The following is a 24,757-nucleotide window of genomic DNA, read 5'->3' on the forward strand; positions in this document are numbered from 1 at the left end:
CTTTTGTATCTCTCCCCTTTCACCTTAAACCTATGCCCTCTAGTTTTAGACTTCCCTATCTTTGGGAAATGATGTTGACTATCCAGCTGATCTATGCCCCTCATTATTTTATAGACCTCTATAAGATCACCCATTAGCCTCCAACGCTCCGGGAAAAAAAGTCCCAGTCTATCCAGCCTCTCCTTATAACTCAAACCATCAAGTCCCGGTGGCATGCTAGTAAATCTTTTCCGCATTCTTTCTAGTTTAATAATATCCTTTCTATAATAGGTTGAACAGAACTGCACACAGTATTCCAAGTGTGGCCTTACCAATGTCTTGTACAACTTCAACAAGACGTCCCAACTCCTGTATTCAATGTTCTGACCAATGAAACCAAGCATGCTGAATGCCTTCTTCACCACCCTGTCCACCTGTGACTCCACGTTCAAGGAGCTATGAACCTGTACTCCTGGATTTGTTGAACATTACCCGAACATGCCGGTGCCTGTTCAGGTGCACTGAGAGAGAATTTAGTTTGGCCAATGCATCTAACCAGCATGTTTTTTGGATTGTGGGAGGAAACCGGAGCATCCAGAGGAAACACATGCAGACACGGGGAGAATGTGCGGATTCTGCACAGTGAACCAATCTGGAAATCGGGTCCCTGGCGCTGTGAGGCAGCTGTGCTACCACTGTGCTACCATGCCACCCCTGGCTCAGCAATGCACTGGATAAATTTGACAAACCACCAGGATAACCAAATGTTAAATTATTCAAATTATATTATTCATGTGCAGCATTAAGAGTCAAAGTTTGAATTAACTTTGTTGTCTATTGTGGCGATGCTAACATTTTGTCTTCGAGGAAACTGGTTCTTGATTAGTGAGAGAATTATCCTAAGGTGAAAATAAATTAAACCCTGTTTACTCTGTGATCTAAATTAATGCGTGCAATCCTATACAGGAACAACATCACCCAACTCTTTTGCAGATACCTGTGCGTTAGAATAAATAAGAAGCATTCAGAAATGATTCAGTTTTCAAGTTTAACATCATTTGATCTGGCATTTTAAGAAATATTCTCTTTAACAAATCTGTAATGTTTATCTATTTTGTGCAGATTATTTTATAAATATGCTTTAGAAATATTGCTGAGAAAATAATATCATTTTATTAATGGCGTAACTGCAAAACTATTGTTAAATCTTATGTCCAAAAGATTGAGCTATGGTTTGACAGGCTCAGATATAAGCTAATGTCTTTTTCTTAATCTTTCCAGGTTCCTCCATTTGTCATGGTATCAGAGAACATATTTGGTCAACCCAAAGAATTTTGTGGCTTTTCTATAGATGTTCTGAATGCCTTATCGGAACACCTTGGCTTCAAATATCAAATTTATCAAGCACCTGATAATCAATATGGTAAATTACAAAATAATGGAAAGTGGAATGGAATGATAGGAGAACTTGTTAACAAAGTAAGTAGTTCATGACTAAAAAATTATTAATCGCTCAGGTTTTGCAGCACAAATGATGATGAATTGGTCATTTTATTTCCTGGTTTTGGTCTGTGAGAATACTTTAATGTGATTGGCTGCTTAGTTTGCTTAATACCATCACTTTTGAAAAATGCCAGGAGATCACTTGATTCAAATTTATGAGGAAAGGTGAAATCTACACAACGGAGATTGTTAAACCTTTATGGACCGTGTAGTATTGAATCTCCTTGGGTGTTAGTCACAGATTTCAACGAACGAGCTTGTAACAGACCTGAAATTGGCACTTCGGTACCTATGATCTTCTGCTTCCACTCTTTTAGAATTATATTTCATTCTTGCTCATGACTTAGTGACTCAGAGTTGATTTTTCAACATGCATTTTCCAATTTTCAACTTTGCTAAAACATTTGCAGATGGATTTCTACATATTTTGACAATTTTACAGTGTTTCTTTGATTCCAAGCATATGCAGGGCGATCTTACTGGCTTGCCGTGCCGGTCAATCCACGTGGTGAGCCAGTACAATTGCGTGTGAGCCCAAAAGTCCAGTTCGTGCCAGGCGCAAACCGATTTGACGCCGCACGCAATCTTCCGGGTCCTGTTTTGCCCGGCGAGATTGGCTTTGTGCCCAGAAATTCCACATTCTCTCCTTTGCCCCATATCTCTTAATAACACTAGTTAACAAAACTGTATCAACCTCAGATCTAAGATTAACAATTGACCCAGCATCAATTGTTGCTTGTAAAAGAGATATCTAAACGTCCTTACACAAAGAGTAGTAAGAATGTGGAACTTTCTATTTCAGAGAGTGGTTGAAGCAAATTGTACAGATGCATTAAAGAGGAAGTGTATAGAAGTGTTTCCTAATTTCACTTCTGAAAGGCTTGCACCTATTTGTTATGTTCTGTCCCCTAGTTCTAGATACCCTGACAAGCAAAATAGCTGACCTCAATTTGTCCCATAGGTTTCTCTTCATAATTGTGAGACAACACCAGTCACATTCCACTCAGAGATTATCCCTACTGTCTATCCCTTGCAATTTCCTAACCAGTTCAACAATCTGCCTTTAATTCCATCAGCTTCGACTTTGACTAGCACTCTCTTCTAAGGGACATAGTGCCTTCTGGAAATCCAAATAAGTAACATCCATAGATATTTCCTTGACCATTTCTTTAATTACCCCCTTCAAACAATTCGTTAGGTTCTTCAGACATGAACATCCTTTCACAAATCCACCCTGATCAGCAGAAAATTTAAGGTATTCGGCTACTCCCACCTCGATTATAGGCTCGTAATTTCCAGACAGCAGATGTTAGGGTAACTGATCTATAATTCCCTGATTTCCCCTCTAATTTTGCTTAAACAATGGAGTGACATAGGGCGGCACGGTGGCACAGTGGTTAGCACTGCTGTCTCACAGCGTCGGGGCCCCGGGTTCGATTCCCGGCTTGGGTCACTGTCTGTGTGGAGTTTGCACACTCTCCCAATGTCTGCGTGGGTTTCCTCCGGGTGCTCCAATTTCCTCCCACAGTCTAAAGATGTGCTGGTTATTTGGATTGGCCATGATAAATTGCCCCTTGGTGTCAGGGGACTGGCTAGGGTAAATGCATGGGGTTATGGGGACAGGGCCTGTGATCGGTCCAGACTCGATGGCCTCCTTCTGTTCTGCTGGTTTTCTATGAAACCAGCAGAAATTACTACAAATTTCCCAATCTAAAGCAAGTGTTCCTGAATCAAGTGAACTTTGGTATATACAGTTAGGGGGCGGGATTTTACGGGCTCACTCGGGCAAGAGTGGAAATTCCCCCCCCGAGGTGAACGGAGATTTTCGTTGTCGGACCCTCACCCGCGCCGATTCCGTGGCAGGTGAGGTGGTAGAGTTCTGGCCAGGATTTCTCCAATGTTTTCTCCTAAACCTTTTGATCCCTATTTTCATCTGGTCCTGGAGTTTGGTCATTGTTTTGTACCATAATTTCTTCATCACTGTTACTTTGCTCATGTTAATTTTGGAGAATCCACATCCTTGATTCAATATTAGTTTCCTTGAGATATCCAGTATGCTATGCTCTTCCTCTACTGTAAAAATTGATGCAAAGTAATTGTTCAAAATGCCTGCCATTTCTTTATTTTCATTTACAATATCACCATTATCAACTGTTCCCTTGGAAATTTGGCATTTTTGCGTCGGTAATAAGGAGCGTAGGATGAAAAGCTTCAAAAGCTTTTATAAGCCATTATCTCATTAGTGTTTTGTTTTATCTTTCCTTTTAGTGGAGTATATTTTCTCTGTCCTCTGAACACTGCTTTAATATTTCACAACGATGGTTCTTTACAACAATGGTTCTACTTTGTTAATTGCTGATATTCTTGCCCATTTTATTTTCTCAAGCCGTATTATATAGATGGATTTCTACATATTTTGACAATTTTACAGTGTTTCTTTGATTCCAAGCATATGCAGGGCGATCTTACCGGCTTGCCATGCCGGTCAATCCACGTGGTGAGCCAGTACAATTACGTGTGAGCCCAAAAGTCCAGTTCGTGCCAGGTGCAAACTGATTTGGGTGCACACAGTTGCTAATCCCAGTGAAAGTCGGGAGTTTAGAATGTAAGAACTGCCCCTGTCAGTGCAAGCCTTGCACGGTAGCTATGCACAGACCTGCCTGGATCACCTTTTATGTCATTTGTGTCACATTAATATCACGCCACAGTAAGTTAGAATCACAGAATCCGACGTTGCAGAAGGCGGCTATTCGGCCCATCGAATCTGCACCGACCACAATCCCACCCAGGCCCTAACTAGTCCGCCTGCCACTCGGGAAATTTAGCATGGTGAATCCATCTAACCGCACATCTTTAGATTGTGGGAGGAAACCAGAGCACCCGGAGGAAATTCATGCAGACGCGGGGAGAATGTGCAAACTCCACACAGGCAGTCACCCAAACCGGGAATCAAATTCGGGTCCCTGGTGCTGTGAGGCAGCAGTGCTAACCACTGTGCCACCATTCTACTGAGCACTCACCTTATCCAACCTGCTGAGGTGCAGACACAATATTGAACCCATAAGCTATTGGGAAAGAAGGAATCCATGTTAAACAGGCTTTTAGTTGCCTTTTTAATTGGCTCCACTGGTTTCCTGTCAAATCCACGGCTGTTTCAGTTGGCCTCGGAAACCATCCTGAGGGTAGATGATACCAAAAGAGAAAACGCTGGAAACTCTCAGCAGGTCTGGCAGCATCTGTAAGGAGAGAAAAGAGCTGATGTTTCAAGTCCAGATGACCTTTCAAAGGGTCATGCTGAGATTTTGCAGCGTTTTCTCTTTTGGTTTCAGATTCCAGCATCCGCAGTAATTTGCTTTTATACTGAGGGTAGATGAAGCCAAGGTGCCAACTTAACATTAATTTCAGGGATTTACCCACACTGTACATATTAGAATCTGCTTCTGCTTGGCTGGGACAATTCTGCCCAAATAGTCAGCTGTGGCCTCTGCATCAATAGGTTCTGAGTTCAATTCCCGCTCCAGGACTCGAACGCAGAAATCAAGGTTAATGCTCCAGTGCAGTTCTGAGGGAATGTTGCACTGTCAGAGGTGTGCCAATTCTGATAAGCTGTCAGCCTAAGGCCCTATCTGCCCTATCAGATGGCTATAAAATATACCATGACAAAGAAGAGCAATGGAGTTATCCCTGGTAGAAATGTATTCCTCAATCAACATCTCAAAACAGATTAGTGTGTCGTTATCACATTGCTATTTGTGGACGTTTGTTGTGCACAAGTTGGCCATCACTATATTAAGACAATAACTACATTACAGAAGTTGGGGGGTTGGTTTGGCTTAGTTGGCTGGACAGTTGGTTAGTGATACAGAGCAACATCAACAGTCTGGGTTCAATTCCCATCCTGGCTGAGCTTATTCATGAGTTTTATGTTTATTTATTAGTGTTACAAGTTACATCAACACTGCAGTGAAATTATTGTGAAAATCCCCTAGTCGCCACAGTCCAGCGCCTGTTCGGGTACACAGAGAGAATTTAGCATGGCCAATGCACCTTACCAGCTTTCAGACTGTGGGAGGAAACCAGAGCACTCAGAGGAAACCCATGCAGACACGGGGAGAACGTGCAGACTCTATTCAGACAGTGACCCAAGCCAGGAATCGAACCTGGGTCCCTGGTGCTGTGAGACAGCAGTGCATGAAAGCCTGCCTTCTCAACTTTGCCCCTTGCCTGAGGTGTGGTGATCCTCAGGTTAAATTATCACCAGTCAGCTTATGATCATCTGGGACTATAGTGACTTTGCTTTACGTTATAGAAGTACTTCATTGGCATTTTGGGATGTCTGGTGGTTGTGAACAGCACTATATAAAAGAAAAATATTTGTCTTTTTGACACAAACTAGCCTGCATAGCCCAATCTATATGAAGGTTTTAAAACCCCATAAAAGTTAATGGTGTCTAATCTCTGCATTTATATACTTTGCTGCTTCCTAGCTGCTATTAAGATGAGTCTGGTGGCTATACACAACTCCCACTGCTGCCTTAAATCTTTTTTGATCTTATTCTCACCATAAAGTCTCCACAGCCTGTATTGTCTCTTAACAAATATTTTCTTAACATTGAAGTAGTACCATTCTTAATCTTTAAATTTACTCATTGCTCTCTCCCAGTCCCACTCTCTCCAAGTTCTCAACTTTTCACTGTTCATGATGCACTCCATTCATGTGTTTTGTGCTTAAGCAGTTAATTATCCGCTTGTCAAATATTTGTCACACGATGGACTTAATCTTCCTCTGGGCTAGGGAGAACCTGGCTTGTAAACTTTAACGGTTTGCGAACTGCACACCCAACCATGTGTCATTTCATTGGCTATTTTATTTCTTTCACGCTGGAGTTGGGTTCGCATTGTGATTTGTGAGCCTTGAACTAGCTCATGAGAAGTGTGGGTGCAGAGGCAGGCTGGTTAGAAGGTCTGCCTCAGTTCTCCAAAAGAGTATCCCAGCTCCCATCTGTGTTCAAAGGCTCCCTAAATCTCAACCCCTCAACCCCACACCCACATCACTTGCCCCCTCAGATTACACATGCCACCCATACCACTTCGATGCCCACATGTATCCTCCATGCCTCCTCAGATCAATCACGCCAACTTTATTTCCTTGTATCTTCCATGGCTCCTTATAGCTCACTCATTTCTCCTCTATGCCTCTGTGTATCACACTGTGTCTGTACACACAGTGTACAGACCTTGGATTCCCCGCAACATGAATAGAAAATAGTTCACATCCTTTGGGGAAATAAAAAATCGCACTATCCAATAAAAGCCTCCGTTTCACTGATTCTATGAAAAAATGCGTTCTGCCATATAAAAAAAAAACTTGATTCTAGTGCATAAATGGGGACGAATTCCCAGCTCTGCAAACCTGACCTTGGCAGCCAGCTGTTCTGATTTTCCTTCTGAGGTGCCAGGCTGGATTAGAGGACAGGCCCACCACCCCCAGAATAAGTGCAGCGGCTGCCAGCTGCGGTGGGTGAGCTGGGTGGAAGGCCTGAAGCACTTTGTTGAATTCAATTTTTTAAAAGATGAAAATAAAAATAAATGCTTTCCAGCACTCACCCTTCATATCCCCACATACTCCTGATTCAACCTTGATGCCAATCTATGCTATCTCATGCCCCCTAGCTAGCCTTATGGCCCTTATACACCCTATGCCAACCCATGTCCCGCTACCCATGCCTGATGACCACGACAACTCTTATGCCAACTCATTCCTCCAGCCACCACCGTTTTCATTATCCCTCCATGTGAACTCACGAGTTCCAATGGGTTTTGACAGTTCCTTGGCAGCTTTGACAGTTCCAATGGGCCCGATTTTACCATTTAGAGACTAAGTGCCGGTTGCGGGCGTCAAATAGATCCGAGCCCAGAGGCCGCGCTCCAGCGTGCCCATACGCTTTTTTCCGGCGCCGGTCCAGTGGGCGGAGCTTAGCGCTGCCAGAACGATAGGAGCTCCGAACTGCGCAAAAAATCTGACAGAACGCGCCCGGGCGCGAAAAAAAAAGCAAAGAGCGGAGAGAACCTCTCTGCCGTTCATCCTCTGGTCGGGGGGGGAGGAGGGTGGGGTGGGAGGAGGGGAGGGGGTGTGACTTATCATCCCCTGGGGGGGTGGGAGGGGAAGGGCTGTGACGTCTCATTCCCTGGCGGGGGGGCGGGGAGAGGGAGTGTGACCAATCATCCTCTGATCGGGGGCGGGGGGTTCCACTGCCTGTCTGCAGCCGATCCCTCCTGGCACCATCACTGGTACACTACCAGCCACAGATTGCTCTTCCCTGCAGGTGCGAGAGAGCGGGAGAGATGGCTGTGGCTGGTAGTGTACCTGTGATGGTGCCATTTTCAAACCATCACAGCCCCTCCCCTCCCACTCCCCACCACCCAGAGGATGAGAGTCACACCCCCTCCCCTCCCACCCCCCACCACCCAGAGGATGAGAGTCGGCCATTTGTAAAGGCGCGATCCACTAGGAATCGGGTGCGGATCGCGGCATAGGCCCGACACCCAACTTTACCGCCATTTTTGGTAAAAGCTTTGGTAAAATCGGGCCCAATGAGTTTATGACACTGTGGTGAACCATCGTTGGTTCCCACTAGGTAGTACTGAGCCAGGGTCTGGCCAGTACTACGAGTATGTATATATGTTGCTGTTGGGGTTAGGGATGGGTTGTTCTACTTGTTGCTGTTGGGGTTAGGGTTGGGCTGTTACACCTGTATTATAGTTATTATGGTACATCCCAGTCGGGCTCCGCCTCCTGGGAGAGGTATAAAGGTCACTGCTCTGTCTGGGACCCCTCCGTCTGGGATCGTGTATTATACATGGTAGCTTCGTTGTAATAGTAAATATAAGCCTTTATTTCCTTGAGCATCTCAAGCCTCGTGTGTGATAACGCGCATCAGACACACAATTATATTCACTTTCAAAGGTACCAAAGGGCACCTTATCTCTTCCAAAGGGGGTACCCTAGCGATCCAAATGAATCCACCAGGTTCAAACCAGCTCTTATCTTTTCTAATGTAAATATGCTAGGTTTGACACTCTTGGCATGCCAAAATTCCACTTCAGTTCAGGAAGCTGATCACCCAGTTGCTTCTGTAAATTATGGATGCGTGAACCATGGCCCAACCCCAGACCCGCCCTTGCAAAAATGGTAGTACCGTGTTCAGGGACAGAACTTAGGATTTCTGGGCTCATCCACCTTTCTCCATCATGGGGAAAATCTGGGCCACAATCTGTTATAGCTTTTTAAAACTGTCATCCATTCTCAGATGAATGGAACACTTAATGATCTGAAACTCATTTGCATTTAAATCTCAGTCAAGAATTGAAAATGGCCATAACTTGAGGGAGCAGGTGGCTAGATATTTTTCAAGTGTCAAAAGCATTTTTTTTAATCAGCCAGAGCTATCTAAATCACAGTAGAAGAGCGGGCAGCACAAGCTGAAAGGACACGTTGATACATTTTTCACTACATTATGGTTGGACAATCACTGTGATGCTTGTGGGCAAATTCACAAAGCTGGCCAGTGCAAGTTTGAACTTAGCTTTAAAGGACAGACCCCAATGATGAATCGCTGCATAAAAGCACATCTACACTGCAACGCAGCACCTACTGGTGACATTTGCAGGTGTGATAACACTTTAAAGTTGCCTTTCAGAATGTCCCAGAATCCTCAACAGGCATTTCATTTCTTCATGAATTCTCCAACCTGGCATGCTTTTAATTGGCTTCCAAAATCTGCACCAGCAGACAAAACTGGGGTGCAGGAGGAAATCCTATTTTGGGGCCCCTTTTTCAAATGGGTGTGGTTGTGCATTTTGCATACTTGCAGGGTTGGGAATGTGGAGGGAGATCGGATTTCCTTTAAAAAAAATGCAGAACGTGACTATTCGTGTACCCAATCCAACCTCCGTACCCTGACAGAAATTTGTCCCGTTGTGTTAAGTCTGTTTTCCATTTTGAATACCTCTGCAGGTATTTGTCCACGACAAATTAAGAAATCCTGTTGTAAAGACAGAAAACATGAGCAGTTGTATAATTTTTCATAAAAGATAGACAAATTGTTTTATAAGCCGTATAAATCAGGAATTCGGCCGATGTTTTGAATGTTGTACAGACAACTGAATTTAAAGCATTGACACAGCATACAATTTTTGGTAATAGCACAAATCATAATTAAATTAGAATTCTAACTGTGCAAGCTGCATATTTTTTTAAAATTGCCTACATAATGATGCTTCATATTTTAAAATGTCATAGATTATGGATGCTGATGGAATATCTCATTTCAGAGGAACTACATCATAAATATATTCTGTTGTAGAAGCACGTTGATATTCATGCGGTATATTTCTAACTGTCATTAAACACTAAATATCACACTGGATATGACTGATAACCTTCAAACTTTTACTCCCTAAGCCCTGTGTTTTCTTTACATCAACAAAATGCAGTAATTATCTGATTTTGTAAATTAGAAGGATTGCATTGTTGTGATAATTATTTTTGGTTTCATGTACATCTGCAACCATCAATTGTATAAATGGAGCTATCTGAACAAGCTAGAGATACTGCATTTAAAATAATAAAACATTCAAGCAATCCAGACAGATTTTTGTTGGATTCAGGAAATACAACTGACATTAGTGGCACATTAACATGTTAATTTATAACATTTTTGCGACTACTTGGCTCAAAGTGTTTTGTCAAGTTATTTTCACTACAACTATAATGATGTTGCACTGAGAATTTTCTTCACCAACAACATCTGCTAAAAGTGATTATTTGCCCCACAGAATGTAATGTTAAAATCTACATCCATTTTTGAGTTTCATTGCTGCACTTATTCTTGGCAACTCCAATTAAGAGTAGCACTTTAATTCTTTAATTTGCATTGGAGCCAAATAAAAAAATGGTCAAAATTTTACAGTTCCCACTGGCAGGTTTAATGGTGGAGGGCTCATAAAACACAGTACGTGGCCTGCCTGCCAGCCGCTGCCTGCCTTCAACCTCTGTCCCATTTTATGGGCAGTGGTGCAGGCATCAGGCAGCCCGCCTGCTCTTGGGCCTATTGGGGTCCTTAGTGGCCAATGAATGGCCATTTAACTGTATCATCCCATCCCCACCACTATTTTACCCAAGATAGGGGGAGACCCGCGTCAAGCGGGCAGCCTGGCTGCTTTAGTTGCAAGGGCCAGCGTCGGGCAAAGGAAGTTTTCTGCTTTGGGGTCCATTATGTCCATCAGAGGCACCACCCTCCAATGTTATACCCTCTTTAGGCCCTACCTCTGAGCTCTCAATCCCGGCCTTCCTCTCCTATTTTTAGGCTCTACCAATACCCTCGACTTAGCTTCAGCCTGGCCTCTTTTGGATACTCTTGTTCAGAGACTGGCCCAATATTGCCCACTGCTCGAACCATGCACTGACTGGACTACAGAATTGCTGACCTTCCAGTTGGCTGGTAGCTCTCCTTGGCAGAACATCAACGCCAGATGGGGGTGGAAGTCTTGCCCTTAGCTAGTTAACATGCAGCCAAACGTCAAATAGCTACGCGGCAGATGGTATCGGTGGGGATGCATTCCCTGCCGACTCTTCAGGTGGCAGATGGGGAAATCTTGTCATCTGAAAAACCCTGGCTGATGTTGTGAATCAAATATTTATTGAGAAACTTCTAGTTAAATAGCAGTCCTGCTATGCTGAATTTTAAAATGCGTGTGGGTTTATTTTACAGGTCTGCACATGCTATTTAAATATTCCACCTGCATATTGCCTTATTAAAGATAAATTCACACAGCAAACGTTTTTTGCAGTCAAGCAATTTCTTTACTTTTTATGTTACATCTGAGATCTTCCAACTATGTATTTTACCCATCTTAAGTGCCTGTTTAAGATATTCTGCATTTAATGATGTGGTGGAGTTATTATTATTCTTGATTGACCTAAGAAATGGGTAAATTCTGCATTTCAATTTTTAAAAAATTTAGTAAACATTTAGTAAGGGCACATTAATTGTCTTTAGAAAATATATATCTTAGGACAAGATAAAGAGTTGCATTTACTACAAAGTTCATGGATTTGGTACTGGGAAATGAACCGGGCCAAGTGTTAGGTTTGGTTGTGGGAGAGCACTTTGGAGATAGTGACCACAATTCGGTGTCTTTTGTTATTGCAATGGAGAGGGATAGGGCCGTACGGCAGGGCAAGGTTTACAATTGGGGGAGAGGTAATTATGATGCGATTAGGCAAGAATTAGGGGGCATAAAATGGGAACAGAAACTGTCAGGGAAAGGCACTAATGTAAAGTGGAACTTTTTCAAGGAACAAATACTGGGTGTCCTTGATAGGTATGTCCCTGTCAGGCAGGGAGGAAATGGCCGAGTGAGGGAACCATGGTTCACGAAAGAGGTGGAATGTCTTGTGAAAAGGAAGAGGGAAGCTTATGTAGGGATGAGGAAACAAGGTTCAGATGGCTCGATTGAGGGTTACAAGTTAGCAAGGAATGAGCTGAAAAAGGGGCTTAGGAGAGCTAGAAGGGGACATGAGAAGTCCTTGGCGGGTTGGATCAAGGAAAACCCCAAGGCTTTTTACTCTTATGTGAGGAATAAAAGAATGACCAGGGTGAGGTAGGGCCGGTCAAGGACAATAGTGGCAACTTGTGTATGGAGTCAGTAGAGATAGGCGAGGTGATGAATGAATACTTTTCTTCAGTGTTCACCAAGGAGAGGGGCCATGTTTTTGAGGAAGAGAAGGTGTTACAGGCTAATAGGCTGGAGGAAATAGATGTTCGGAGGGAGGATGTCCTGGCAGTTTTGAATAAACTGAAGGTCGATAAGTCCCCTGGGCCTGATGAAATATATCCTAGGATTCTTTGGGAGGCAAGGGATGAGATTGCAGAGCCTTTGGCTTTGATCTTTGGGTCCTCACTGTCCACGGGGATGGTGCCAGAGGACTGGAGAGTGGCGAATGTTGTTCCTCTGTTTAAGAAAGGGAATAGAAATGACCCTGTTAATTATAGACCGGTTAGTCTGACTTTGGTGGTTGGTAAATTGATGGAAAAGGTCCTTAGGGATGGGATTTACGACCATTTAGAAAGATGCGGATTAATCCGGGATAGTCAGCAAGGATTCGTGAAGGGCAAGTCGTGCCTCACAAATTTGATTGAATTCTTTGAGGAGGTAACTAAGTGTGTTGATGAAGGTAGGGCAGTTGATGTCATATACATGGATTTTAGTAAGGCGTTTGATAAGGTCCCCCATGGTCGGCTTATGATGAAAGTAAGGAGGTGTGGGATAGAGGGAAAGTTGGCCGATTGGATAGGTAACTGGCTATCTGATCGAAGACAGAGGGTGGTGGTGGATGGAAAATTTTCGGACTGGAGGCAGGTTGCTAGCGGAGTGCCACAGGGATCAGTGCTTGGTCCTCTGCTCTTTGTGATTTTTATTAATGACTTAGAGGAGGGGGCTGAAGGGTGGATCAGTAAATTTGCTGATGACACCAAGATTGGTGGAGTAGTGGATGAGGTGGAGGGCTGTTGTAGGCTGCAAAGAGACATAGATAGGATGCAAAACTGGGCTGAAAAAGGCAAATGGAGTTTAACCCTGATAAATGTGAGGTGATTCATTTTGGTAGGACTAATTTAAATGTGGATTACAGGGTCAAAGGGAGGGTTCTGAAGACTGTGGAGGAACAGAGAGATCTTGGGGTCCATATCCACAGATCTCTAAAGGTTGCCACTCAAGTGGATAGAGCTGTGAAGAAGGCCTATAGTGTGTTAGCTTTTATTAACAGGGGGATGGAGTTTAAGAGCCGTGGGGTTATGCTGCAACTGTACAGGACCTTGGTGAGACCACATTTGGAATATTGTGTGCAGTTCTGGTCACCTCACTATAAGAAGGATGTGGAAGCGCTGGAAAGAGTGCAGAGGAGATTTACCAGGATGCTGCCTGGTTTGGAGGTTAGGTCTTATGAGGAAAGGTTGAGGGAGCTAGGGCTGTTCTCTCTAGAGTGGAGGAGGCTGAGGGGAGACTTAATAGAGGTTTATAAAATGATGAAGGGGATAGATAGAGTGAACTTTCAAAGACTATTTCCTCGGGTGGGTGGAGCTATTACAAGGGGGCATAACTATAGGGTTCGTGGTGGGAGATATAGGAAGGATATCAGAGGTAGGTTCTTTACGCAGAGAGTGGTTGGGGTGTGGAATGGACTGCCTGCAGTGATAGTGGAGTCAGACACTTTAGGAACATTTAAGCGGTTATTGGATAGGCACATGGAGCACACCAGGATGATAGGGAGTGGGATAGCTTGATCTTGGTTTCAGATAAAGTTCGGCACAACATCGTGGGCCGAAGGGCCTGTTCTGTGCTGTACTGTTCTATGTTCTAAAGTTCAGATATACGCTTTCTTATCCTGACATAAAATAATTTAATATTTTATCAGTCTATGGTAGTGTTTGTTTTTTTTGACAACATGCAGTGTGGGCAAAATATCTTATTGATTACATGAGAAAAAATGAAAATATTTTACATTAAAGTAATGAACAGTAAACAGAGAAAGAGTATGCTAACATGCACTATGTTTTCACATTAACACTGAGGGCCTGATTTTACCATTTTCATTCTAAGTGCTGAATCTGGGCGCAATTCAGATCCGACTTGGAAATCTGCTTTCAGGAGCCCCCATACACACTCAGCCTGAAAAAAAAATCGCAGGTCCCGTTCGCATTGTGGGCGGGGCTTAGTGCACCTGAAATGATGGAGCTCTGAACTGCGCATGCGCAGTTAGAAAAAAATTTGAAAAGGCGCGCCCGTGTCAGATCGCTCCTGGGCCACAGAAAGCGGAGAAAGCGGCTCGGGAGCCATGGCCCCCACAGACATCACTGTCCCCCTTATCCACCCACCCCTCCCCGCTACCCAGACTGATCGCGACCCCCTGCCCCTTCCCTCCCATCGATCGCCCACAGAGTAGCAGCGGACCCCCCCCCCCGCCACTGCAGCCCCACAGCCCCCCACCAGAGATCCATCTGCCCCCCCGCCCCACCAGTGAGCGATCGGGCCTCCCCCCGCCCCGCCAGAGATACATCTTACCCACCTCCCTCCTCCCCAAGAGAATGATCTGGCCTCACTCCACCCCCATCCCACATAAAGAATGACCTGGCCTGCCTTCCTCCCCCCCCCCCCGCAACCAGAGAACGATCTGGCCTCACTCCCCCCCCCCTCCCCCCCAGAGAATGATGTGGCCTCACTCACCACTCCCCTGCCACAGAGGAACATCTGACCCGCCTCCTCCTCCCTCTCCACCCCATCACCAGAGAATGATCTGGCCTACCTCCCTCCCCCCCCCAACCAGACAACGATCTGGCCTCACTCCCCCCCAGCCTCCCTCCTCCCCCCCACTACCGATCTGAGTCAGAGAGCTGTTGGAAGTTCTGAACTCACCTCTTCAGCAGCTGGAGCGCCCGATTCAGACTTTTATTCAGCACGTTCATTTCGGGGGAAATGCTGATAAAGTTGGGCGGGCAGTTCATTACTTCAAACCGTTTCGCCCATTTCAGGCGCAAATCGGATCGCAGCCATTCCCGGGTCTCGGTAAAGTGGCCATCTGCGCGGACGTGGGGGCGGATTGTGTTAATGGCCTCACGCCCGACTTTACCATGTTTGGGCGCGACACAATGGTAAAATAGTGCCCTCAGTCTCCCTGTCCAATTTATTGCAGTTTATTTGATGCTTTGTGCTCACACAACAAGATGCTCAAACAATGCCCTACCTCCAATATAAAGTAACTGTTCAGAAACCACAACCACATTCATTACAGTGTTGTGAGTTAAAATGTGCATTTAATATATAAACCTTAATTATATAATAACGCAGTTATCTTATTAATTCACCCTGAATACCCATTTTTGACATTAATCTCCTTTCTTCCTTATATTTGCTCTGATATGTTTACCATAACTTTAATTTTATTTCTTTTCCTATCTAATCTAATCTTCTAACTCTCCCCTGTGAATACGTAACTTAAAAAAAACACCCCTCTTTTATTTTTGTCCTGCCCACCCACTTTAAAGAAACTTTCAAAAACAATTGACTTTAGGGGTTGCTAGTTCATGCACAGGATTTTTTCATGCAAAATGGCATAGCAAAGCGGGAAGTACTGCAATCTAATGATAGAATTCACAATGTCAATTCCATCCATAATGAATAAATTCATCTGCAATGCAGTTAAAGCTTGAAAATATACATCAAACTTAACATATTGGAAAGATGCAACAGAAAGTAGATTATGAATTTTATTTTCACACATGATTCCAGGTCTGCCTGATTAATGATGGTATATTATTTTACAGGTCTGCATATTCTATTTAAATATTCCAAATGCACGGTTGCCTTATTAAAGATAAATTCACACAGCAACATTTTTTGCAGTTGAGTAATTTCTTTATTTTACTTTTTATGTTGCATTTGAGATCTTTCATAAAAGGTAAAATGTGAATGTCTGTTTTCCAATGTAATTTCAGTGTATATCCAGTCAAATTAACTTCTACTCAGATTATGCATGGATCCCGTTCATTTATCAATCTATTTACCTCTTTATTTAGTCATTTTTCTATTTGTTTGCCTTTTTATTCTCCATTCACATTCAGGCAAATAATTAGAGCAAATCAATGCATGAATGAAAATATATATACAATTAATCAGGTTAATAGGGGTCCACAGATCTTTCAGAAAATACATATTTTAAAAAATAATTCCCATACATACCTCATCCATTTATCTGTGGTTAGGGTTAATACTCACTTATTTTGAATTAATACTCACTAATACACACTTTAGTTTATTTATTATAAAAATAAATAGTGCATTAGTGAGTATTAACCTTAAATACAGATAAATTGACGAGGTATGTATGGAAATTATTTTTTTTAATATGTATTTTCGAAAAGATCTGTGGACAGGAAAGAAAAATTCACAGCTTCACACAGATGGAAAAAGCCTCTTAAAGAGACAAGTACATATATGCAATCTTGCAAATCTTACTTTCAAAGCCAAACGGAATGGATGGGTTCATCTAGAATCAGACAAATCAAGGGAGGTTATCAGGCAAATCAAGGGAGGTTATCTACTGTTGAGGGAACTTAATAAAGGAAATACTCAGTACTCTGTGGCTGCGTCATTAAGCTTTATAAGATGGTCAAAGGCTGCTGTGGCTTATGGGTAATATACCATGTGACCAGGTACAGAACCAAGCAGAGCAAATTGTTCCAGGTTTGATTCCTGTTCTGTGATGAATTAGCTGATCTTAGCTGAATAATTGTAGAAGTGTTACAGTTTGTTGTAAGATTCCACCTTTGTTATATGTTGATTGTGACTGGGGAAAGAAATGACAGCTGAGACATCGGTGGCACAGTGATTAGCACTGCTGCCTCACAGCGCCAGGGACTCAGGTTCAATTCCCGGCTTGGGTCACCGAATGTGTGGAGTTTGCACATTCTCCCCGTGTCTGCATGTGTTTCCTCCGGGTGCTCCAGTTTCCTCCCACAGTCCAAAGACGTGCGGGTTAGGTGGATTGACCATGCTAAATTGCCCCTTAATGTCAGGGGGACTAGCTCGGGTAAATGCATGGGGTTATAGGGATAGGGCCTAGGTGGGATTGTGGTTGGTGCAGACTTGATGGGCCGAATGGCCTCCTTCTGCAATGTAGGAATTCTATGATTCTATGCATGAATGATGACAGGTTTATTGGATGACCATAACTATATATTGCTATATAAGAGTACGGGCAGAGTTGTTCCATAAATCAGCAAAATCTAGTTTTGGGCAGGTGGAGTGACAATGATGAGAAATGAAAACTTGGCTCCTGCACAAAATAACGGAGGGTTCTCAGTCCAGGGCCTCCTCCCTGCATTATGTACAACCTTCCCAGCACACTGATGATGGACCTGCACGGTGACTGAGCACACCAGCTATGCCTGTATCTCAATGGGAATTATAATTGCTGCCAGAATTTACTGGACTGGCATCAGAGTTCTGTCATTCTACCTGTGTGCTCACTGCACCTTTGAGTTGGGTCTGGTACCCCATCTCATTGGATTCTGCCTCGAGTGACGCTGAAGAGTTCGAGTAATGAAGGATGCTGCAGGATCAGGCGAGGTGAAACCTTCCCCACTTCATCACCCTGATATGATCCTGGTCACTGAGAGCGAGTGAGTTGCTATCAGCCACACAGGAGTCAGACATTCACAGAAGTCCTGTGAGGATCTTTAGACTGTCCTCCCTGTAAGTCTTCATCCTGCAATGTAGGGACAATGGGCTGTCACCTTACTTTTCATTTTCTTCCCTCCTGCCTATAAGCAATGAGTTAGACATCGAGATCACCAGGCTCTATTCACTGCAGTATCAAAGGGAGAGACTTGACGGTCAGCATTTGTTTGCTAAGGACTGCTCTTCATCCGTTCATCATCTGCAACTGTCTCTCAAAGCCCAAAGCTAATCTTTCACATGTTTTTCCATTTGCCTTGCGCTTGTCTTCAACCCAACCCCATTCCCCTAACATTGCGTGCAATATTCAGGCGGTGCTGATTCCCCACACCCACCCTGCACGGAAGCCTGTGCCCCAGGCTTATTTTCCCCCAATTCAGCCCTGCGCTGAAGCCCAGGTCTTTTTTGGGCGGCTGGTGTTTGAATGACATTGCAAAAAACAGCAGCTGATGTTATGCTTTCTATTAGAATTTCCCTTCTGAGACACATTTGTGTTATGCTTCTGAAATATGTCCCCTAATTTGTATTTTTGAATTAGCTTGGTGTTTTTGCATTATTAGTTACTGTATTTCGTTCATTTAATCTCCAAGAGCATCTGTGTGCTTAATTCTCTTTAACATGAGTCTGAAAGATTCGGTGATGCGGAATGTGAATATAGCTGAAAAGAGACATGCCACTTAAACTTTTCATCTTGCACTCATCAGGACAAATGAAAGAATGTCAAACTTCAAATGATCCACTACAATTTATGTTAGAAGAAGCTTTACAGACAATAAGCCAGTTGAAAGTGTAGCCACTGTTGTATTTTCGACATATGGGCCCTGATTTTACCATCGCGTTGCGCCCGTTTTTGGGTGCGGAAACTTGGAAAAGTCGGGCGTGAGGCGAGTAGTGCGATCCGCGTCTAAATCCGCGCTGGTTCCCCCTTTACCAAGGCCCAAAAATGGCCACGATCGGGACCGCGCCTGAAACGGGTGCGACGGCCATTTAAATGTATTTAAATTGACTTAATGGGCTGCACGCCCAACCTTATCAGCACTTCCCCCTTTACCACTGCATTCGCCCATCCAGAATTGGCGCGAAACTGTCGTGCTCCACAAAAGTCCGATTTGGGCGCTCCAGTTAGTGAGGAGGTAAGTGCCGAGCATCTGATGGCTCTCTGCTTGAGATTGGTGGGAGGTGGGGGGGGAGAAGGGCGGGTCCGCTGCCACTCTGTCTGAGATCAGTGAGAGGGAAGGAGGTTCGCTGCCACTCTGCCTGAGACCAGTGGGGAAGGGGGGGGGGGGGGTCCACTGCCACTTTGCCTGAGATAGTGAGCGAGAAGGGGGGGTCCACTGCCACTCTACCTGAGATTGGTGGGCGAGAAGGGGGGGGGGTGCGAGGCTTGTGATCTGGGTGGCGGAGGGGGTGGGGGATAAAGGAGTCAGTAATGTTGTGAGGGTGGGGAAATGTCTGTGGGGGCCTGGGGAGGCATTATCCGGCCCGGGAGCGATGTGGCAGAGGAGCCACATTGTATCTTTTGTTTCTCTGCGCATGCGCGATTGGAGGCGCTGATCAGAGCTGCGAGATTTTGGGTGCGTTAAGCCCCACCCACAGGTTGTGCAACGCGATTCGGAATCGCTGATATTTTTGCAGGCAGAGTGCGTACGGGGATGCCTGAAAACAGGTCTAAAAGTTGGATCTGAAACACTCCCAGTTTCATGTCCACCATGCATTTAGAATCAAAATTGTAAAATAGGGCCCTTGCGGTCTAGCTAATTCCCACATCACGTGGCCTGACAATGAGATGTAGACCAGATAATTTATTTTGGATGGTTAGTTGATGATATGTGTTGGCCAAACACAAGGATAACTCTCCAGATAAGTATCATGTTATAATAGTAAAATTTACAAATATTTTCAAGTATTTGTAAAATGCTGAGGAAAAACATAATTTTATAATAAAGTAATGCACAACTTTGCATAGTTTATATCGATCATGAAATGGTAGTTAAAACTGAAGTATTAATGTTATTTTTTATTATTCATTTATGGGATGTGGCCATTGCTGGCTAGGCCAGTATTTATTGCCCATCCCTAATTGCAGTTGAGAAGATAGTAGTGAGCTGTCTGCGTGACCTGCTGCTATTTTTGAGGAGTACATACACCCACAGTGCTGTTTGGGAGGGAGTTTTAGAGAGAGAGTTCCAGGATGTTGACCCAACAGCACTGAAGGAACAGCAATGTAAGTCGGGACGGTGAGTGACTTGCAGAGAAACTTCCAGGTGGTGGTGTTTCGTTGTGTCTGCTACTCTTGTCCTTTTTGACGGTCGTGGTCATGGATTTGGAAGCTGTTGCCTAAAGAGTCTTGGTGAGTTCCTGCAGTGCATCTAGTAGATGGTATGCACTGCTGCAATTGTTTGTTGTGTGGAGGATGTGAATGTTTGTGGAAGTGTTGCCAATCAAGCGAGTTCCTTTGTCATGGATAGCGTCAAACTTCTTGAGTGTTGTTTGAGCTGCTCGAGGCAACTGGAGAGTATTCCAGTTTCTGCTTCGTAGGTGGTGGACATGCTTTGGGAAGTCAGGAGGTGAGTTACTTGTCACAGGATTCCCAACTCTGACCTGCTCTTGTAGCCAGAGTATTTATATGGCTTGGCCAATTCAGTTTTTGGTCAACAGTAAACCCCAGGATGTTGAAAGTGGGGATTCAGCAATGGTAATGCCATTGAGTAACAAGGGGTGATGGTTCAGTTCTCTCTTGTTGGAGATGGCCATTGCCTGGCACCAATGTGATATGAATGTTACTGGCCACTTGTCAGCCCAAGCCTCGATATTGTCCAGGTCTTGCTACATTTGGACATGGATTGCTTCAGTAACTGAGGAGCTGCGAATGATGCTAAACATTGTACAATTATCAATTCTGACCTTATGATGGAAGGAAGGTTATTGATGAGGCAACTAAAGATGCTGGTTGATAGCGCTGTTGGTGACTCCTTCCACCACTTTACTAATGATAGAGAACAGATTTATGAGGTGGTAATTGTTCAGATTGGATTTGTCCTGCTTTTTGTGTACAGGACATACCTGGGAAATGTTCCAATTTGCAAGGTAGATGTCAGTGTTGTAGCTATACTGGAACAGCTTGGCTAGTGGCATAGCAAGTTCTGGAGCAAAGTGCAATTACTCTGAAAAATATTAGCTTGGCATTTACATAGATACTTGAATGCTTAATAAATTTAATTGCCCACTTATTTAAATCAGTTAATTATTATATTTTGTTCCTGCTTTAATGTTCACTTTGAGGTAGCAGGTAACAAACGTTTCTATGAATGCATACAGTAAGATCATGCAACATAGTTTCCGTTCTTTGTTTTATGCAGTATGTTATGTTTATATATCATGAGAAAATTTCATTTCGAAGATACTGTTTTTTGGATGAGACATTAAACCAAAGGCCCTTCTACCCTCTCAGGTGGACATAAAAGATCCCATGGTAGTTTTCTGAAGAAAAACAGGGGAGTTATCCTCAGTGGCTTGGTCAACATTGATCCTTCAATCAACATCACAAAAACATTTGGTCATTATCGCATTGTTGATTTTGGAATTTGCAATGCACAATTTTTGGCTAAGGTCCAGCATCACATCAAGGCCAAGATGCGATGCAATGGCTTATCTTGTCATCTTGGATCTTGTTTGTGTCCCTTGTGGGGACCATGAATTGGATTGGATTCAATTGGATTTTGAATTTGGTTTTGGAGCAAACAAGGAATGGATTTGGGTTTGCCTGCTTCACTTTGAGCATTGGCTTTGTAACTTTAAGGATGGAGTAAAGAAGATTAGCTGCTATGCATCCCACAAGTGACTGCACTTCAAAAATTTCTCATTGGTTGTAAAGCACCTTGAGACATTCAGTGGTCATGAAAGCTCAATATAAATGCATTTTTTTCATTAACACCACAGTAATGGTATATGAGAGTTGGAGATAAATCAATTTTGACATTTGGACTGTCTCTTGATTATTTTAGATAAATATATACCCCTCAACCAGACTACTTAAAAATAATCTAATATTAGGAAAGAGTGAGTAAATATGTTTTTATTTTAAAGTCTAATTCAGCGCTTGTGAGTTTTTAACCAATTTAGATATCCTTGATTTTGCATTCTAGTCCTTGAGAAATATTTGAATTGTATACAAAACACATGAAAATAACTGTGTTAAATGTTGTCAGATATTTTAAATTAATGCATTTTTCAGAGCAACAAACTATAAGTTTTACATTAAACTATTTTACAACAGTGCTAAAAGCACAAATACATTTTTAATTGAAGAACGTGGGTTTGAAACATTTGAACTTTTCATTTCATCTCTATCTTAAGAGTATGCATTTTAGTGCATCAAGATGCATTTTGAAGTCTTAGGCTTATCATTAGCTGTTACTTGATATTAATAGTGCACATTAATATATTATACATTATTACTGATTTATAATATTGCAGTATTATCAAGGTATAACAAAATAAATTGCCTAGATAGGAAAATTTGTATATTGTTACAATTGGATGGTTAATGGTTGTCATTCTTGCGATATTCAAAGTTTTTTACATAATTTGTGTGTGTATTTTTTGTTTTAACTTTACTCAATAGAGAGCTGATATAGCGGTTTCAGCTTTGACAATTACCCCAGAGAGAGAGAATGTTGTGGACTTCACTGGTCGAATCATGGACTACACCTTAGGATTTCTACTTAAGAAGCCAGAACACAGAGTGGACATGTTTACCTGCCTAGAACCATTTGATCTGACAGTTTGGGCGTGTATTATTGGTACTCTGTTTATAATAGGCCTGCTTGTCTGCATGCTTAGCTGGGTAAAGCCTTCGCCACTTCAAATAGGATCCGTGACATCGACAACTTTGTACAATGCTGCGTGGCTCGTTTACGGATCATTTGTACAACAAGGTAGGGATACCTTTAGCAAATGTATTCCAATGTGCTCTCCCACAGTGTCTTCATTTCAAAATTACTGATTATAGAAACTAATTGTCTGTTAACTTATCATTTAGTTAGTATTCTTTCTTTTTAAGAATTGGTAGTCATCAATTTATTTACGAAAAGCACTTTTCAGATTTAAAATGCATTTGCTGTAAATTTCTGATATAGAATATGAAGCCATAGCATCAACAAGCTCTAAATGACAAAAATAGTTACTTACAGTATTTAAAAGTAATTAAAAACCCTATTATAATTTTCTGTTTTTGCAAAACAATTACCAATTCTTTCAGCGTAGAAGGGTATTTTTGAAAATGATTTCACCTGTTAATATGTGTAATGTGTGATATATAAAATCAGCAGGGCTATGATCAACTGATTAATTCAACAATATTGTATCTTGGAATATATTTATTCTATAACTTTCCAACCTTAAAAAAAAATCCCTAATGATCCTGTGTGCAAGTTTCTCTTTCCACATCACCTCAGCTAGCCGATTTCTCATCTGTCATCAACCCCTTTCCAATATGCTGCATTTAGTTTTGTGCAAATTGCTTCCCATCATATCTGGGTCTCATACCGAATGTTATGATCATTACTTGTGAGCTGCTGATCCATAATCAACTGTATATTCCATCACAAGTGAGGATCATAACATTAGGTATGAGACCCAGATATGATGGGAAGCAATTTGCACAAAACTAAATGCAGCATATTGGAAAGGGGTTGATGACAGATGAGAAATCAGCTAGCTGAGGTGATGTGGAAAGAGAAACTGATTTCTAGCAGTGTTTTTCCCTATATATGTAGGTATTCAAATGTATCACTGAGCCCTGCACATAATTTTCGGAGTTATCTCCCTGTTTACTTCTTCCGTGCCCCAATTAAGCAATGATCAATTAAAATAACCTAGAACAATGATTTTTCTTTTAAATTCCTACTCTCTCATCAGCCTACAAATTTTATCTTCCATTTCCCTCTCACAATTAGGGGACCTGTAGCAAGGATCTCTATTCATATTGATTTTTATGTACATCTGTCCTTTCCACTGCATGTATTCCTTCCTTCAAGAATATTGTCACTTTTTTTCTTAAAACCAATTTTGCCCTTCCTAACAATAATATTTTCCACGCCTGCCCAGTTTGTAACCAATTTTCTGTTAATGCAACTAAATACCTTCCTGTAAATAATTACTTCTAATTTCCTCACTTTATTTTCTGGTCAAAGCATTGAATTAAATGCACTTTCTCTCTTTCCCTTTTTGTCTTCAATACGGTATTTTTTTTTGTTTATCTAAGAATGTATTACTTTATTTTGGCCTTTTCCCTGCTTAACGCTGGTTAATTTTACTTTAATTCTTCACTCATTTCCCTCTGAATGCTATTCCTGTGGCACAATTCATTTCTTGGAATTTTTATATCATTATTAAATTTTATATTTCTACCTTCCACATTAGCTCTCTGATGTGTATTTTTTACTGCCACCTTACTTTCCAGTTTAAAAACTCTTCATGTCACTATTTATTCCTCTTACAAGCTTATTGGCTCCATTTCAGTTCAGATGTCACACACCCGATAAAATAGCCCTATCTTATCCAGCACCCATGGCCTCCTTAGAAAACCCCTTTAGCTTTTCATTGAGTTCCTAATCTTCCAATCCTTCTTTAGTTTAGCACGTGTGTTGAGGAGTAATCTGGATATGATCATCCTCAGATTACTTTGAATAAATAGTGACTTGACGAGTTTTTAAACTGGAAAGTAAGGTGGCAGGAAAAAATACACATCAGAGAGCTAATGTGGAAGGTAGAAATATAAAATTTAATAATGATATAAAAATTCCAAGAAATGAATTGTGCCACAAGAATAGCATTCAGAGGGAAGAGAGTGAAGAATTAAAGTAAAATTAAGCTTTGTAATCTCTTGAAGTCCATCATGCAGGACTTCAAGGCTTCTTTGTTCTTATACCAATGACTCCCAATGATGAATTGTTCTCCGTCCTATTCCACAATCATT

The 24,757-nt window shown here is 42.4% G+C and overlaps 1 protein-coding gene across 1 annotated transcript in view; it reads left to right on the forward strand.

Annotated features, from left to right (window-relative positions):
- LOC144505344 (glutamate receptor ionotropic, delta-2-like) overlaps positions 1-24,757 on the forward strand; it is a 393,564-nt gene that overhangs the window by 295,902 nt on the left and 72,905 nt on the right. Inside the window, exons 10-11 of the mRNA XM_078231464.1 lie at positions 1,261-1,458; positions 22,403-22,715. Coding sequence (XP_078087590.1) covers positions 1,261-1,458; positions 22,403-22,715 — 511 coding nt within the window. The remainder of the gene's footprint in view (positions 1-1,260; positions 1,459-22,402; positions 22,716-24,757) is intronic.

Source organism: Mustelus asterias, chromosome 16 (genome assembly GCF_964213995.1).
Source record: "Mustelus asterias chromosome 16, sMusAst1.hap1.1, whole genome shotgun sequence".
NCBI lineage: Eukaryota > Metazoa > Chordata > Chondrichthyes > Carcharhiniformes > Triakidae > Mustelus > Mustelus asterias.